Source organism: Delphinapterus leucas, chromosome 5 (assembly GCF_059928025.1).
Source record: "Delphinapterus leucas isolate spDelLeu-1000000601 "Yukka" chromosome 5, BTC_Dleu_Yukka2, whole genome shotgun sequence".
NCBI lineage: Eukaryota > Metazoa > Chordata > Mammalia > Artiodactyla > Monodontidae > Delphinapterus > Delphinapterus leucas.
In genome coordinates, this window is record NC_143133.1 from 21,859,544 (window position 1) to 21,877,181 (window position 17,638).

General features: G+C 37.2%; 1 protein-coding gene across 1 annotated transcript in view; it reads left to right on the forward strand.

Moving 5' to 3' along the window:
• PDE5A (phosphodiesterase 5A) overlaps positions 1 to 16,966 on the forward strand; it is a 139,011-nt gene extending 122,045 nt beyond the window's left edge. The window contains 5 exon segments of the mRNA XM_089911296.1: positions 1,361 to 1,438; positions 3,307 to 3,370; positions 8,655 to 8,729; positions 10,233 to 10,316; positions 12,453 to 16,966. Coding sequence (XP_089767422.1) covers positions 1,361 to 1,438; positions 3,307 to 3,370; positions 8,655 to 8,729; positions 10,233 to 10,316; positions 12,453 to 12,590 — 439 coding nt within the window. The 3' untranslated portion in view covers positions 12,591 to 16,966.
• Positions 16,967 to 17,638: the final 672 nt, after the last annotated feature.

Below are 17,638 nucleotides of genomic sequence, written 5' to 3' on the forward strand. Positions count from 1 at the left end.
TTCCTTCTCTCCCCCAACTTCTGACCATTTCACAATTCCTTTATACTGTCATCCAAGCTTACATGGGCTGGAAAAGGAGCTGAGTGCCAGACAAGTAAATTTTGTTTCTTTTTATTGGATTTTGGCAAAAGAAGGATATTAATGCAGAACTTTAATGAAATTAATGATTCAAAAATTAAAGTATGCATTAGAGTGTATTAGGGATGTAGGTATGTTTGCATCATTAAACTGCCTTCCTAAAAGCAAGGAAAGATGTTGCTGCCTTTGGGCAAGCATTCGTTTCCCACACAGAGACTGAGGTCTTTGCTGCAAGTTTGGGAGTGAGGGGAGTCCGGCAGTCACACTCAAGGGATTTCCCAGGAACACAGGCCTCTCTCCCTCTGTACAAGGATGTGCATTATGGTTTTAGCCACTCTTTTGAGAAGTAAAAACAAACAGAAGAAACACACAAAACCATATACCAGATATCCACTGCTGTGCATCTGAAAGTAACTACATCTAAAAGAGTCTGTTTCCTTGGATTTTGGAGCACTTTAAAGTTAATTAGGGTAAAAGAAAATATAGTAAATTTCAGTGTATTCAAAATGATTGCAGAATAAAGACTATCAAATTACCAAGAATTTGAAAAATACCTGTAACCACAAAGGCTTCCCAACCCTTGTGGAGACCCACAAGGGTCTCCCCTCTGAACCCTTTTGAAACCTCTTTTCATTTTTGGTACTTATTCACAGACGGGCAGTTTTGTTATGTAAGTTTCTCTTACGTTTGTGTCTTTGACTAGATTTTAAACACTGAAAGGAACTCATGTCTAATAATTTCCCAAGACGCCTAACAATGTTGAGCACATAGAGGTATTCACTATACAGTGAATGAATATTAGTTTATACTTTACTTGGTCATTCTTTGCTTCAGAAGGACTTCACAACTTTTTAGTGAAAGAGTAATTATTATGAACATTTTTTACCCTATACCATAATATATGTGAATGAGGTATAAGAAGTTAAACTGAAAGCATATAGATCTTATTATGCCATACGCAAAATTTCTTAAATCATTCTTGGCATCAGACTTTTAACTCATATTGGTTCATTTTCTTAAAATCATGTTCAAGAATTGAAATTTCCATTATTTGTGATTCGTAGTTAAAAACGAGGTGAGATTTAATGTTTCAACCAAAGAATATGGTAGAAGAGAAGGTAAGGTATTTAAGATTTTTAAATGATAATTTTTATTCTAAGATGAGAAAAAACCATTAGAGATTTTTTCCCCCAAAATTTTACTCCATGAGTCTTTCTAGACCAAAGGGATAAGAGCCTGGGGGACTCATCATAACTACGAAATATTTTTCTTTATTTTAAAGGAGGAGAGGAGAATTTTTTGAACTTATAAGAAAAAATCAATTCAACTTGGAAGATCCTCATCAAAAGGAATTGTTTTTGTAAGTAGGATTACTACCCTTAAAGCTGAAGTTTTGCTAACTAATTAATTTTATTGCAATTATTTGTTACAATGTGATGATCTTAGAGGCTGTCAGAATTCTTGAGTGTTGTACAGAAATGAATATTTACTTGAAAAGAAATGCATTTGCAAATTCAAGTGAATGAATCACTTTTGTCCTAGAAGGACCTTTAAAATGTGGTAGAGTATCAGTACCAGGCTATATAGAGTTCCCTTGTTCATACTCACAATTCTTTGGAATTGAAGACCTGAAAATAGCATCCTAAAGAATGCAGGAGCGGGAACATGGCTGTGAAGTGTTTACTTCTCTTACGTGATAGCAGAGTAGCACTGTCAGAACTTAAGGGTTTCTGTTTTTCCTCACCTGTTCCTCTGTCCCTCCCTCCCATCCTTTGCTATTACTATCACTGCCTTTGTCATGACAAGAACTGGATCAATAAAAAAGAGCTAAGTGTCAATAATAAAGAAAAGACAGAGGTAGTAATACTAAGGATAGTGCTGTATTACAATTTTATAACCAACATTTCTTTAAATAGATTGGTATTACTTCACATGCAAACAAAGATGCAAATTATAAGGAAACATACAAATGCCCAGCTGTCTGTTCTCTCTAGTCATACTTCACCTAAGAGTCTCAATGTGTTTTTAGAACAGTGCCTTAGAAAAGTACAGACACGCTACTGTGATTCGTGAAGTTTTTCTCAATGACAAAAGCGGAATCTGACCACAATTCCAAGACTGTGCCACAGTTTTCACTGCTCCACTCTCCTAACTTCTGACCTCTCGGCAGACAAGCACTCAGGACATCTAGTGCTTGCGTTGCCTCTTCCACTCTTCACAGTCCAGATTGTAGTTAAGCTCACACAGGTGCATAGTCTTCTTTGGGGGAGGCAGTTTGTTATTGGCAAGTATTATTGAAATCCTTCATGATTAAAGATTTTCTCTGGTGCACTCATTACTTGCGAGGGAGTTGGTATAAGAGATAGAATTAGAGGCAGAAAACTGTTTTCTTTGTGGCCTAATATGGTTAGGGAGAACTTTTGGGTTGGGTTTCCCTAGAGGGACAAGTGATACAGTCCTTTACCTTGAGTGCTTCTATATGACAGTGATGGCCTTTTTGCCTATGTCTTCAAACAAATTAAAAGGATTAGATGGCAGATATTTGGACCTGACGTGGGAAAACACTGCACTAAAGAGAGAACTATTTTCATACAGTAGTTTTATATAGTATTGAGTTGTAGAGCACCTTGTCACAGACTCCAGACTCCACTATGGTTTTCAACTTCTCTAACAAGCGAAGGAATAACCAGCATCATCCTTTCATTTCCCTCTTTTCTCCAGCAGATACTGTTCAGTAATTCAAAGGCTTTTCACATAGGAGTCACTACATGTGTTCAGTGAATCAGGATGACCCACCATAGTTCTTGCTGTCATGGAACTTTTATCAGTAGGACAGCTGAAGTTATCCTTTAATGGTTAATTATTAGTAATCAGTGTGTTTTCATCATACTGTCACTGAGATTGGAAGACCAAAGTAAAAAAAATAATAATAGCAGGCAAGTTTTTGCTCAAAGGTTAATAACTTCTCTCCTGCTGCTAATCTGGAGATAAATGAGGCAGTGTGAAGGCAAATTCCAGTAGTTCACTGGGTAACCAAAACAATGACACTGTGATATCACTGTATCAGCCCTGCTTCTATGTAAATTCTATTTCTGTTTCTCTAGTCTATAAACTGCCATCCTCATAGTTTAGAGGGTTTTAATTTAACTTTTTTATTAGTAACTATTTACTAGGGTTTATATTCACATAAAAGTAAACAGGAGTATTGGGCTTCTTTTCCCTTAACAGAGCGATGCTGATGACAGCTTGTGATCTTTCTGCAATTACAAAACCCTGGCCTATCCAACAACGGGTATGTTGCTTAGTGATGATAAAAGTAAGAATTAAAAAGTCAAAATAAGAAAAATCTTTGCTCTGAAATGTAGTTTTTGAAGTATTTGGGGAACTTTTTATCTAAATTTTAAGTAGTATTAAAAGCAGATAATTGGACATAAACAGGTTTTCTTTTTTAGAGGACTCATTAGCACTTAATAATATTTGTAAGATATATTAAGAAAGAAAGCATCTATATTAACACAGCAAAACCTAGCTGTTGATAAAGCTTAATTCCAATACTACTGCTGGCTTAGTTGGGGATTTTTTTTTAACACATCCCTTTAATAATATTAAAGTTTAGAAGAAGCAAACTTAATTTTCTTACGGTTAGCATATTAGGCTATACCTCAACTCTAAATAGGCATTAACAAGTAGAACTTAAACACTTCTGGTGCTTAGAAGTATAGAACGTGTTGATATAAGATGTCAGGAAGGATCTGATCAGGGCCTGTGGCTAGGAGGCTAGAAATACATCCTCTCTCTAAATAAGTAAGTGCTGTAACATTTTGCAGTGGCGATAAAGGCCCTAAGCTAAAAGAAGGGGTGGGTATATATGCAATGATGTGTATGTTGTAGTTTTATTTTTTGAGATTACATCTTGAATCCTAAATGTACTACCTGAGATTATTGACCACTGCTGTTGGTCACAGCTCTGGGCTGCATAGTCATGGAGCCCAGTAATGACAGGCTCATCTCATGAAACAAATGCTGAGAAAACAGTATCAGGAATGCACTGTCCAATGTGCCAAAGCTGACATGCCACAAGCACTCAAGAAATGTCTTTATAGACCTTCCTGCTCCATAATAAATAAGACTATATGCCCATTTCCAAATTGGAAAGAGAATGGAAGAGGGAACAATTTGTCTTTTCATTTACTCTTTCTTTTTTCTGAATGAAACCCTGAAAAAGTACAGCAGTGAAGTTGGGGTCCAGACATAAAAAGCAACACTATAAAGCCTCTATAATTAAAACAGTTTGGTATTGGTGTCAGACCAGTGGAACATAATAGAACATTTAGAATTGCATAGAACGTTTAATATATAATAAAGATAGCATTTCAAATAACTGGGGGGAAAATAGACTTTACTAAATAAGGTTAGGATGATTTTCCCATCTTCCATAGCCAGATGGCAAAAGACGAAATTGGATCTATTCTGCATACTTCCAAATGGGGCATAGAGTTCAGTGCAGAGAATTAAACCATGCAAGTACTAAATAAAAACGTGTATGGATTCTTTTATAAACAAGGAGTGAGAAAAGTTTCCTAACCATGGCTCAACATGCAGAATCAATAAAGTAAAAGACTGACAAATTTGATTACAAGAAAATTAAAAAATTAAGAAAATTTTTTGCATGGCAAAGACACTATAAGCAAAGAAAGACAATGAAAAACAGGTAAAAATATTTGCAACTTTTATCTGATAGATAGTTAATATCCCTAATATTAAAGAACTTCTTAAAAATAGAGAAGAAAAAGGCCAACAACCCTACCGGAAAATGGGCCAAAGATTTGAACAAAAAGTTGATAGAAAAAGAAATGTGAATGGCTCTTACTCATTTGAAAAGGTTCTCAGAACCTCAATCTTAAGGAAAGATGCAAGTTAAAACTACACTGACACATGGAACTTCCCTGGCAGTCCAGTGGTTAAGATTCCGTGCTTCCACTGCTGGGGGCAGGGGTTCGATCCCTGGTCAGGGAACTAAGATCCTGCATGCCACGTGGTGTGGCCTTAAAAAAATGAAACAAAACAAAAAAACAAACAATCAAAAACTACACTGACACAAAAGAACTTGTACAGAATCTCATTACAATAACAGCGTTACTCCTAATAGTCAGAAACTAGAAACAATCCAAAAGTCTCTCAACAGGAGCGTGGATAAATGTATTGTAATACACTACTCCTTCACACAGTGGAGTACTGCTCAACAGTGAAAAGAAACTGAAACTGATACAGGCAACTACATGGATTAGTCTCATCAACAGTAAACTGAGCAAAAGAAGCCAGATACAAAAGAATACTGTTATGTCATTTATGTGGTGTTCTGGAAGAGGCAAAAGTAATTGATAGGATAGTGGTTGGCTGGGGAGGGAGGGAAGAAGGTGCAGGGATTCACTGTGCAAGGGCCTGAGGGCACCTTCTGGGTGACAGAAATATTCTGTTTCTTGGATGGGGTGTGTGTTACCTAGTTACATGCATTTATTAATATACTGAACTGTATACCCATGGTCTATGCAATTCACAGTATGTAAATTCTACTTCATTTAAAAAAAGCACTGAGACACCATTTCTCAATTGTCCAATTGGCAAACACCCAAAGGTTTCACAACATACTCTGTTGGGGAAGCTGTGGGAAAAAAAGGAATGCAAAATACTATAACCCTTTGGAAGTATATGAATACACAAATTCATTTACCATTACTCCTAAGAATGTTATCCCAAAAATGTACTGGCAAGAATATAAAAAGACATTTACACAGGCCTATTCATTTTAGTGCTATTTGTAATAGCAAACACTGGAAGTAACCCAAATGTTCATTAATAGGTTACTGATTGAATAAACTGTAGTACATTTACATGATGAATCCTTTGCAACAGCAAAAAGAAATGAGAATTCTCTATATACTACTAGGGAGTGATTACAAAGATATATTATAAGTAAAAAAAAAAAAAAAGCAAGGCAGAAAAAAATTGGTATGGTATCCTACCATTTATCTGAGAAGGAGATGAAATAATATATGTACATATTTGCTTATATTTTAAAAAAACAGAAGGATTAATCACAAAAAAGTTAATTTTTTCCCTCAGGGGAAGGAGGGAATAAGATAGAGGGAACAGAGATATAAGCTAGAGTTGCTTGCATGTACTTGTTTTGTAGATTTAATTTAGAACCATGTAAATTGCTCTTATAGTTATAAAATAAATTGAATTTTTAAAAAATCACTTAACCTTGAAAGTAAAATGAAACAAAATGATTTTGGTTGCAGAAACACACTGAGAGGGACTGTTTTATTCCAAGTGACATTAAAACAGTAATTTGACCATATAACTCTGGTGAGATGTACACTGAGAACAAAAAGAACTCCAAAAAAAGAAACCTTTAAAACTGTTTTTAATCATATTAGTGGTAATTTTGTATAGATATTCAGTCATCATTGTGGGTGATGTGGGATAAAAGCAAATGAAAAATTATATTGGTATTGTTGAGAAGTAGGATTTTCAGCATGAGTAGAAAGATAAAGATCTAAGGTGGATAAGGTTTTGCAGAAATCCCATAGTTCTGAATTTGAATAGGAAATACTGTATGAACTTACGTTGTATCTTAGCTCCATCCATTAAAAGGGCTTAAAAAATAATGATCACCCTGGTAGTAATGAATGAACCTAGTGCCCAGATTGAGGTCTCCAAATACTTCATTTTAAAGGAATTAGGCCTCCACAATGAAATGGCTGATTGTGGTTCCAAAGCAGGCAATGTACAAGATGAGCCTAGAACATCTTGTTATAGCAGAAAGCAAGGATGCTATCAAAGACTGATGAAGCCATGTCAAAAGAACAAAGAAGCTAACTTAATATGCTCTCAACTGGCCAAAATGGAACAACGTCTGAGTGTCAGTGAGGATTGAAATACATTATAATGTTTAAATCCAAGAGTTCAAAATAATAATAAAAACAATAAAACAAAACCTTCCATAGCCATCTTTGGTGGATGCTTGAGAACCAAGTTATTTTTTTTTTAATAGTAACTAAAGTAGAGAAAATCAAGTATTTCTCGTGCTTTACTTATACAAATTGTACTTTAGGGCAGGGGTCCCCAACCCTCGGGCCAAGGACTGGTACTGGTCCATGGCTTGTTAGGAACCGGGCCTCACAGCAGGAGGTGAGCGGCGGGTGAGCGAGTGAAGCTTCATCTGTATTTACAGCCGCTCCCCATCACTCCCATTACTGCCTGAGCTCTGCCTCCTGTCAGATCAGTGGTGACATTAGATTCTCATAAGAGTGCGAACCCTACTATGCTCTGCGCATGTGAGGGATCTAAGTTGCATGCTCCGTATGAGAATCTAATGCCTGATAATCTGAGGTGGAGCTGAGGTGATGCTAGCGCTGGGGAGTGGCTGCAAATACAGATTATCACTAGCACAGAGGTTTGACTGCACAGAGACCATAATAAATCAGTTGCTTGCAGACTCATATCAGAACCCTATCAGTGAGTGACAAGTGAAAACAAGCTCAGGGCTCCCACTGATTCTGCATTATGGTGAGTTGTACAATTATTTCATTATATATTACAATGTAATAATAATAGAAATAAAGTGCACAATAAATATAATGTGCTTGAATCATCCCAAAACTATCCCCCCCGACCCTGGTCCGTGGGAAAATTGTCTTCCACGAAGCTGGTCCCTGGTGCCAAAAAGGTTGGGGACTGCTGCTTTAGGGTAACTAAATAATTGATATGAGGAACTTTATTTTATTTCAGCTATAAAGGAAAAAGGAATGATTGCTTTGCATATTACCTTTTTGCAGCCTCTTAATTAGTGAATCTAGACAAAGATCATGAAGGGTTGTTAATCTCACAAAGAGAAGCAACCAGGCATTATACAGCCCTTGAGAGAAGTACAGGGCACTGCCTGTGAAACAGTCATGGCAAAAAAAAAAGAAAAATTCAAGTCTCAATCTAATCAAGTGTCTAGATCTCATTACTGGTGTATGGAAATACAGGGTACAGAGAAACATTAAATTTCATCATGCGAACACAATCAACAAAATCCAGACAGTGGAATACTGCAGGATTAACAACCCAGTTTATTCAACAACAACCAAAATTATAAGGAATATTTCTAAAAGGAGAAGAGGAGGAACTGGTAGATTAAAAGAAACCTAAAAGGCATATCAATCAGTCTCAGTATACGGACCTGTTTGATACTGTGTTTTACACAGCACCTCATACAACAGATGCTTAATAAATATATCGTTGATCATGCATACAGATGGGCACACGGTACTTCTTTTCCACTGATTGATGAAGTTGAAATAATGTTGCTTTTTTCTGTGTAATTATAGAAGATTACAAACTCCAGCCTTTGTGATTAGGTACACATTAAAACAAATAAAATTTCTATTAGTTGTTACTGCTTTATTCTAATTTTACTGATGTGGTTGAAAGCTACAGCTTTGATAGATTTTATCTTCATTTAAAGTCTCTGTTTTACAGAGTAATATGCTTTTATTTACCCAAACTTAGTCTGTTATTGATTTCAGATAGCAGAACTTGTTGCCACTGAATTTTTTGACCAAGGAGACAGAGAGAGAAAAGAACTCAACATAGAGCCTGCTGTAAGTATGAGACCTTGCTGGTAGGAATTACTCATATACATTTTTTATTGTAGACTCTTTTTAGGCTTCTATGAGATCTTAGGAACAGAATTTCTCATTATTTTTAAAAACTTTTCTTACTAGAAGATTATACATGTGTGCTACAGAAAACAAGCAAATAACAAGTCATCATATTGTACCTATATTTTGTAATTTACTTTTTGCATTTAAATATCATAAGCCATTTTTCATTCTAACGGATGCTGTCTTATATATCATATATAATGGTTACATGAAATAGATGTAACCATAATTTACTTTTTGGTACAGTGTTTGCAGAGTTCACTATTACAAACAGCACTTTGATAAACATCTTTGTTGCTAAACATCTGTGGGCCATTTTTCATTACCTTGTTAGGATAAATTCCAGAACTGCTGTGTTGCAGGGCACACAGATTTTAAAGATTTTTTGATACATACTGCCTTTTTGTATAGTGTAGGGAATCTCCAATACAAGAAGATTCTTCTTAAACCACTGGAGAGGTTTTTCCTGGAAATGAAGCATAGAGTCTTTTTTTTCAATTCAAATGAACATTTACTGAGCCCACATTAAATGGGACATGGTTACGAGATGCCCCTCCTCCGTCTGTGTACCATTCCTTCCACTCTGCCTTTTTTTTTTTTTTTTGCGGTACACGGGCCTCTCACTGCCGTGGCCTCCCCCGCCGTGGAGCACAGGCTCCGGACGCACAGGCCCAGCGGCTCCGCGGCATGTGGGATCCTCCCAGACCGGGGCACAAACCCACGTCCCCTGCATCAGCAGGCGGACCCTCAACCACTGCGCCACCAGGGAAGCCCTCCACTCTGCTTTTTATCCTCCACTGGGTACATCCTATGTCTCATTAGTCTTTTGCAGTTATTCAGTCTCCTATTATGTAGTAGTGGGCTTGTTCAGAAGCTCAGAATCTTCTCAGAAAATGGTGGGTAGCAGAGTGATGGTCGCAGCTAATGGAGAATTTGCTTCATTTTAAACAAGCACTGACACATACTTTTTGCTCCCCATGGAGGTGCTGGGCTTGTCCGCTGCACCAGTCATGAGCTCCTGGGAATAAGCAGCAGTGACATCTGCATGATCTTCACTCAAAAAGCTCTCTGTGTGAATTGAATTGTAATCAACTGTGGCCTCAGTGGCTTTTTCCACAAAGCTGAGAGTGTTTGATTCCACATCAGTAGACAGTTTGAAAGCACGTGTGTTCTCCAAATACATGTCAGCAGTGGACTCTAGGTTAGTGCCTGACTGTAGGTCAGCAGTTGATTCTAGGTCAGTGATCAATTCTGGGGGTCATGTGGGGAAAGTCACAGCCGGGGCGAACACAGGAGAGAGGACCAGGGCCTTCCTGAGTGTGGTAAGAAGGCAGGTAGGCAGGTATCTAGCCTTCCTCAGCTAACCCAGTGATTCATCTTTTTAGAGCCAACTTGCATTGTGTTCTTTAAATGCAGATCTGTGTGTGTCTGTGTTTTCAGGACCTAATGAACAGGGAGAAGAAAAACAAAATCCCAAGTATGCAAGTTGGATTCATAGATGCCATCTGCTTGCAACTGTATGAGGTATTTATTATGAAAACTACTAGACTTGCTAAAATTTGACCATGTTATGAATTAAAACCTAAAGTAAATTGAAGCGACTAACACCAGGAGTATATTTTTTGCGTCTTAATCAACAAACTAGAAATAAAATTATCAGGATAATTTCTTTTGCTAATGAACATGCTGTTTGTACTGAATAAGGAACACATTTTATATTTACTGTTTCTCAAAAATGTTAATTCATTAATGTATAACTACCTAGCGAGTGCCTACCACGTGCTGGGATCCAGCAAATTCGTGTAGGGAACGCTAAGAAAAATCATGTGTGAGCGCTACTGCCCTCAAGGAGGTATACTGTGCATACTCTATGTTCTTTTTAAGAGCATATTATTTTTAAGTCTGACTTTTGGCCTAAATAAGGAAAAATAGTTATCTAACTTTTTCTCATTGTCATAGTGTGGCTTAAGAAAATTTTTATGACGATTAAAAGGCAGCGGCTAGAAGAATATTGCAGGTTCCCATTTCCATATACGTGCTGGCTTGGGGTTTTGTTTTGGGTGTTTTTTTTGCTTATTTATTTATTTTTTGGGTAAAGATATTCTCCCTAAAACATCCAATTTACTAGTTTTGATGTTCGTGCCCCAAATATAGAAAGTAGATGCTGTCCTTGTCTTTAGAAGTTTAAACAGGAAACTGTCTTAAGTTTTAAGTATTTGGGAAAAGAACATTTATCATGGTGTAATCATAGACTGTCAAGACCAGAAGAAACCCTAGAAATCTTCTAATCCAGACATTTTCACAGATTCCGTCATTGAATCTGTAAAAAGTCCAACTTCCAGGGAGATGAAATGTTTGTCCCAAACAGGTAGTTAGTGGGAGAACTGTATTTAGAATCCAGTTCTCAGCCTGAGTCCAGGGTTCTAGCCAGTGGATGAATTTAAGAAAGAAGCTGTGGCTGAGGAGGGAAGGACGGGAGAGACAGCAAAAGAAAACAGGACAGAAGAACACTGGGTGTCAGGCCTCTGCACCACTGTCTCCCCACCTTTCTCAGCAATCTGTGCAGAAGTGTGTTCAGAGCAGTGTCTCCAACATCCCTGAATATCTCATTCTTTCTATAACAGATGCTTTTCTTGTGGATTGGATTAATAGTTCCTCAGTTGTAGACACTAATGTCTCTCTTGATTTTTTTTCCCCATGCCTGTAAATAATAGTCAAACTAACAGTCAAATCACCCATTATAGATTTCATCCTTCTACATTTCCTATTTGTGCAAGGATTCATTTTATTTGACTCTCCTGTTGAATTCTATTTGATATAGACATGCATTTTTACCATTATTACAGAAGTAATATGTTGTTATAGAAAAATCAGAATACGAAGAAGCAAAAAGATAAAATCACTTATAATTCTACTACTCTGAGATAACCACTGTTACCTCCTTTCGGTGCATATGCTTTATGACATTTTCACAAATTTTTCATTTAACAAAAATTGCTCTTTGCAATCCATAATATAAGATACACCTTTCTGTTTCAAATGTGTTTCTATGACATTTTTAATGGCTGCCAAATAGTAACACGATATTCCTAACCCCGTTGTTGGGTATTTAAGTCATTTTCAATGTTTGTCTATTACAAAGAAATCTGCAGTGAACATTCTTGTAGCTAAATATTTATGGTGCTGTAGTTGGTAAATAATAATGTTGTTACATTAAACATATACACAGTTATAAATTAACCTTTATTATAATTTTGGATAAAAATCTACTTAAGTACATTGAATAAAGTCATTTTATAGAAAAACAGAAAAACTAAGCAGCTCTCAAGGCAGTCAACACTTAGGGAGAACCATTTGCACTACATAAAAGCAAATGGATTATTTCTCTACAGAGCCGATTCCACACAGATCTCCCTCCATAGCTCAATAATGTTATTTTGGAATGTGTGTTTGCTCGCTCTCTCTCTCAGCATGTACTCCCTGTCTGTATAGCTTAAGAGGAATCATTCATAAATGATCTGTGCTCACACAGTTTGTGAGAATCCCAGCAGTGGGCCTGCTTATGAAGTGAGTGTACAATGTGGCCCTTTGCGTCAGGCCTGGGGAGAGGGCTTATTTCCTAGCTGCCATCTAGTTGTTGGCTTTCTTTTCTTTCTTTAGGCCCTGACCCACGTATCAGAGGACTGTTTCCCTTTGCTGGATGGCTGCAGAAAGAACAGGCAAAAATGGCAGGCTCTTGCAGAACAGCAGGAGAAGACATTGATTAATGGGGAAAGCAGCCAGGCCAAGCGGAACTGAGTGGCCTATTCATGCAGAGTTGAAGTTTACAGATGGCGTATTCTGCAGTATGCCTAGTTTTGCTATACACTGTACAGATTTGGTGTATACTTTGCCACTGCTGTATTTTTATTTTTGCACAACTTTTGACAACACAGCATGAAATGTTTTTAGAGGACTATTGCATATTTTCTGTATATTTGTTTTATGCCACTGAACTGAGATTATCAGTGACACCTACTCTTAGCACATGGATAAGAGCCCTGTTTGTGATATTTTGTGTACTGCGAGGTACAAGTTGCATTCTTGCACTGAGGCTGGTTTTTTTGGGGTTTTTTGTTTTTTCTTGCTGGGGATTTTAAATAATTGGTTTTGTGTTTTCTGAATTACCAATCTTTCAAGAATGTTTGGAATCGTTTTTCTTAAAAACAGGCTAGGAGCAAAGTGAATATATTCTGTGACAGTTAAAACCTTCATAGACTAGAGAAAAATATTGGCTGAGTGGTTTTTAAGAGGAATGGGGTATATTTGTCAACACTGTATTACCTTAACAAAAAAAGTTAAAACTCTAAACAAATGGAAAGTACTATAAGGTAGTACTGTAAAGAAAAGGCATTATTTAATTATTTTGCTTTTTTTGTTGTTAGAGAACAGGCAGGAGAGAAATTTCTCATTTCAATGCAATAAATCTATCCAAAGGCTACCCATAAACTCGCTTTGATCTAACCTACCTGATGGAAAGCAGGGGAAACCTTGGGAGAAGATCCAGTCACTGACTTTGAGGGATGAGTGTGATGCAGAAATGGAACAGCCGAGGATGGCTGCCAGTGAAGAGAACGTTCTGCTGGAAGACACTTCTGACAGTCAGTGAGTGTTTTGAATACTGAACTTCCTTTTTTAAATAAATTCCTTATCATTCACCTTATAAGCCATAGCTTGTAAGTCAACACTTTAAAACTCAACAGGAGAGCGAGAAAAAGTGATCATGGGAGCATTAGCCTGAAGTGAGAGATGACTGTATAAGATAAGAGGGTACAAACTGAATCATATTTTTTTGTTTGTTAAATGGAGTACAGAGAAAAGTACAAACAGCAAAGGGCTATCCTTGATATTAGGGTCAAAAATTAAATCGACGGAACAATATGGTAAGAAACCTTAAGCTTGAGTAAACTTAGCAGTATTGAGTTTGTGACTGAGAAACTGCCATATCTTGGTTTACAGGACTAGTCAACCCAGAATCACAGAAGTTTGGGTATGCACCCTAAACACTGGCCCTGAGCTTGTAGTTAGTGGTATCTACTTCTCACAGCTTTTAGTACATTTAGAAAATGTTAACATTTTCTTAGAATTTGAGCCCATTTAATTGTATTCCCACTGTACATGTGTGCCCCTAAAGACACTTTTATTACATATTGGAGAAGTAGATAATGGACTGAGAACCTAGTTCAGGAAAAGAAAATCTGCTCTAAATATGCAATAATGTTTGTGGGCAAGAGTAGGAAGAGAGGTATTTGTTTGATCTGTTCACCCCCCTCCCCACCCCTGAATAAAGTTTCTGAGTTTCTATAACTAGTTTGTATAGAAAAGCTCTTGGGGATATGATAATGCAGCATTCTCAAAGACTTTTCATTAAAACATGTTTTCCATAACCATTTGTTCCCTAAACTACCTAAAATTCAACATATTCGTTAAGTTTTAAAAATTCTGAGTGTGTATACGTATCTTGACATAAAGTGGCTTTATTCTTACCCTTCAGGTTTTAAAAAGAAAGCAAAACAAATTGTATTGCCATTACTTTGTAGCGGTAAGGGCTATGTATTACTGTTGTGACACCTGTATTTTCAAGATGTTATTCTGTTTTATGTAATATACATGAGATCTGTGAGGTTGCCTCTTGGTGGCACTGGTGTGTAACTTACAAAGACTGTCACTAAAATAATGTATCTACATACTGGTATACACCTATGCATGCAGACACAATTCCTTAGTACAGAAAAATTGTCTGAAGAATAGCAGTCTTTAATAACCTATCTTTTTGCCGTACACATTGTGATTTAGCAGTTATGCTAAAATCTGTAGTCAAATACTTTAGTAGTTTGTTTAGAGCCCTCTAATATATGTCACTGAGATTTTTAAAGACACAGTAGACTGTGCGGAGGATTTGTATGTGTGTCATTTTAAAAAGCAAGAAGGTGTATTTGGATTATAAATTTTTGGTTTACTTTTAGATAATGGCTTATTTTACCTTACTAGTTTAGAAACTGAAAGAAGTGGGGCAGTGACATACCTATTTCATTTGGGGGTATTTTAGTTCATACAGAAGAAGAGTGCTTCTTTAGGACTGGTTACTTGGTTCAAATAATTCTTAATTTTTTAGGAAAATCACTCCATACATGATTACCTGGTACATGGGCATAAATTTTCTTCTTATATGGATATTTCCTTTCCAGTATCTTCTCAAGTTGGAAAAAATATATATATGTAGTCTTCTCTCACCCTACCCTATATTTATATTACCTGTAATCTAGCAAGAAGTTGTTTTTGCTCTAGATTAGTTTGTTTGTTTTCATTATAGCTGAGTACCATGATACCATTTCATTTCAATTTTCAGCCCCAAAAGTTCCCACTATTTTACTAAGTTGTGAGAAGATGTCTATAAAATTGCCTGGTCTTGTACTTTTCACAGGATTGGCCTTTGCCAGCCACAATCCTGTGTGAACTTGTGTAAGTCTCTTTAACCTCTGTGAGTGTGAACAAGTTGTGCTGTTGAAGGAGTTATGTTTGGGCTAAGCCTTGTCTCAGAGGAGGATGTCACAGAAGGCAGCTACTGTGTAAGCCCTAATGGGCCCTGGAGACCACTGTCAGAAATGGGATAGCAGACCAAAGAGCAAGGTATCTAATCCCTTAAGTCATTTCCTGTGTTGAGTTTCCAAGACTGAGAAAAAGATAGTACATTTCTTTGGCTTCTCATGCAGATCACTAGATGTGTGAGATTTAGAGCTGTTTGAGCACCTCATCTCACGGTACAAACCCTGGACGATGATGTTTCACCACTGATCTCTTTACTATGAAGAATGGTTTCCTTCCATAGGAGTGTCGGAGAAAAGAAAGTGTATGAAAGTGTACTGGAAATAATGGATTGTGGGAGGAAACCGGTTACAGATATATTCTTGCCTAGCAGTGAAGTGCCTTTATTTTCAGCACAGAGCACAAATGTTAGACCTACTCCAATCTGATGTTCAATTTTCCTGTGTTTTCCACCTGATTGTACTCCTCAAGCTTTACAGGCCATCAAAAGAAATGCTGTTTGTTTTGTTTTACAAGATTGATTTAAGAAGGTGGGGTGGGGGGAGGGATGTAACTGCTCTCCTCTCCTGGGAACAACTACAGTTAAAACAAGGTGGTATAATGTAACTGCTCAGTGTTAGACATGCCTCGATCCACCTTTTATTGAGTTCCTGCTGCATGTCAGGCACTGTGCTCCACTGGGGAGAGAGAGCAGTGACCTCAAGGAGCTCACAGTCTCTGCAGGGAGTGCTGGATAAGAGACTTACCAGCTTCTGATCCTGCCGATTTAACGTGAAAATATAGGGGACAGTTATCACTTTCATTTCCATCTATAACATATGTATTACTTAGTTTTCCAAGGACCTTCTTTACCTGGAACTTATTAAGAATCTGTCAGTCAGTGAACATCTTGTCTTCTTGCAAGCATGAATCACTTAGCCTGCTGATAGCTTAGAGAACACCTTATGTAAGTAAGGAGTCATGTATTCCACTATGTAGATTATTTTTCCATATGCTAGCCAGGGAGAGATTACTCAAGAGTTCTCTTAGACTGTTAAATTGCACACCGTTTTGGACCCCTTCTGCTCCAGCGTAGGGAGTGAGGAAGAAAGTATTAAAGCTCACTTTGCCCTTCCATATGCTTCTCAAAAGTCTGTGTAAACATATCTTAATAGATGTTAAACACCATGTAAATAGATGAAAATATAAATTTCTATTTCAGTTTAAGAAAAAGCTTATGAATCATCACTAGCCACTGTTAATATCTATTTGTATTCTTACACCTTTTCAATACATTTGAACAAATATATAGTTTCTGGCACTATTTTTGTACTAGGATAAAGGAGTTACTATGTATATTATGTTTAGCTTTTAAGTCATTTTTAAATAATTGTGAATGTTGATTTCTTGTCTTTCCTCTCCCCCCACCATGAGAACCATTTCATGTGACTCTCCTATGACAAAATCACTTTAAAGGAACACTTACCCACCTACGATCCCTGTAAAGTCAAGAGACGGTCAGGGTGGTTCTCCACTGCGCAAACTCTTCGCTTGTCAGTTGCCTCCTCATTTTGCCATGCTTTGTAAGAATAAAAAGAAGAGTGAACAAGCAGGTATGAGTGTTGTGTGATTATTAGGGACTCTGAATTTTAGGCAGGGAGAATGGGCCCAATAGTTTGAGAGACTTTAATCAAGCTAACCTGTGGTCCTGTTAGCTGAAAAAGATGTGGCTTAATAAACTCCTTTCTTTCCTCAGCCTAGACACCTCAGTAATAGTCTTCTTGTTAATATTCTTTGCTACCAGCTTGAGGGCAACATTTTCCATACACCTCACCACTTCTCAAGTCCCTAACAATTCTATACAGGGTGATGATTGTTACCATCCTCAGGTTGCGTGCGGAGCTAAGGCTTAGGAATTAAATACTTGCCAAATGGCATGAGCTGCATTCGATCCCACATCTGTCTAGTTTGAAAGCAGGTATTTATTCCACTTAATTCTCTTTTTGAATTTTAATAGTAAAAGGTCCCAAATCCACTCTTAGTGGATCAAATGGGCTACCTAGAAGCATTAGGTACAAGATTTCCCACACCTAGCAGATCTGGTTTTGTTCGGGATTTTAGAGTTGTTATCGTTCCTTTAGTTCATCTAGTAATAGCTAATGCCGTGCCATCACAGGATCCCAGGGACCACCGTGCTTCAGTGCTGCTAGTCTAGAGGCATGGAGGTATAATTATATGCAAGATTTCTGACTCGTTATTTACTTTTGCCACTAGACAAGCCC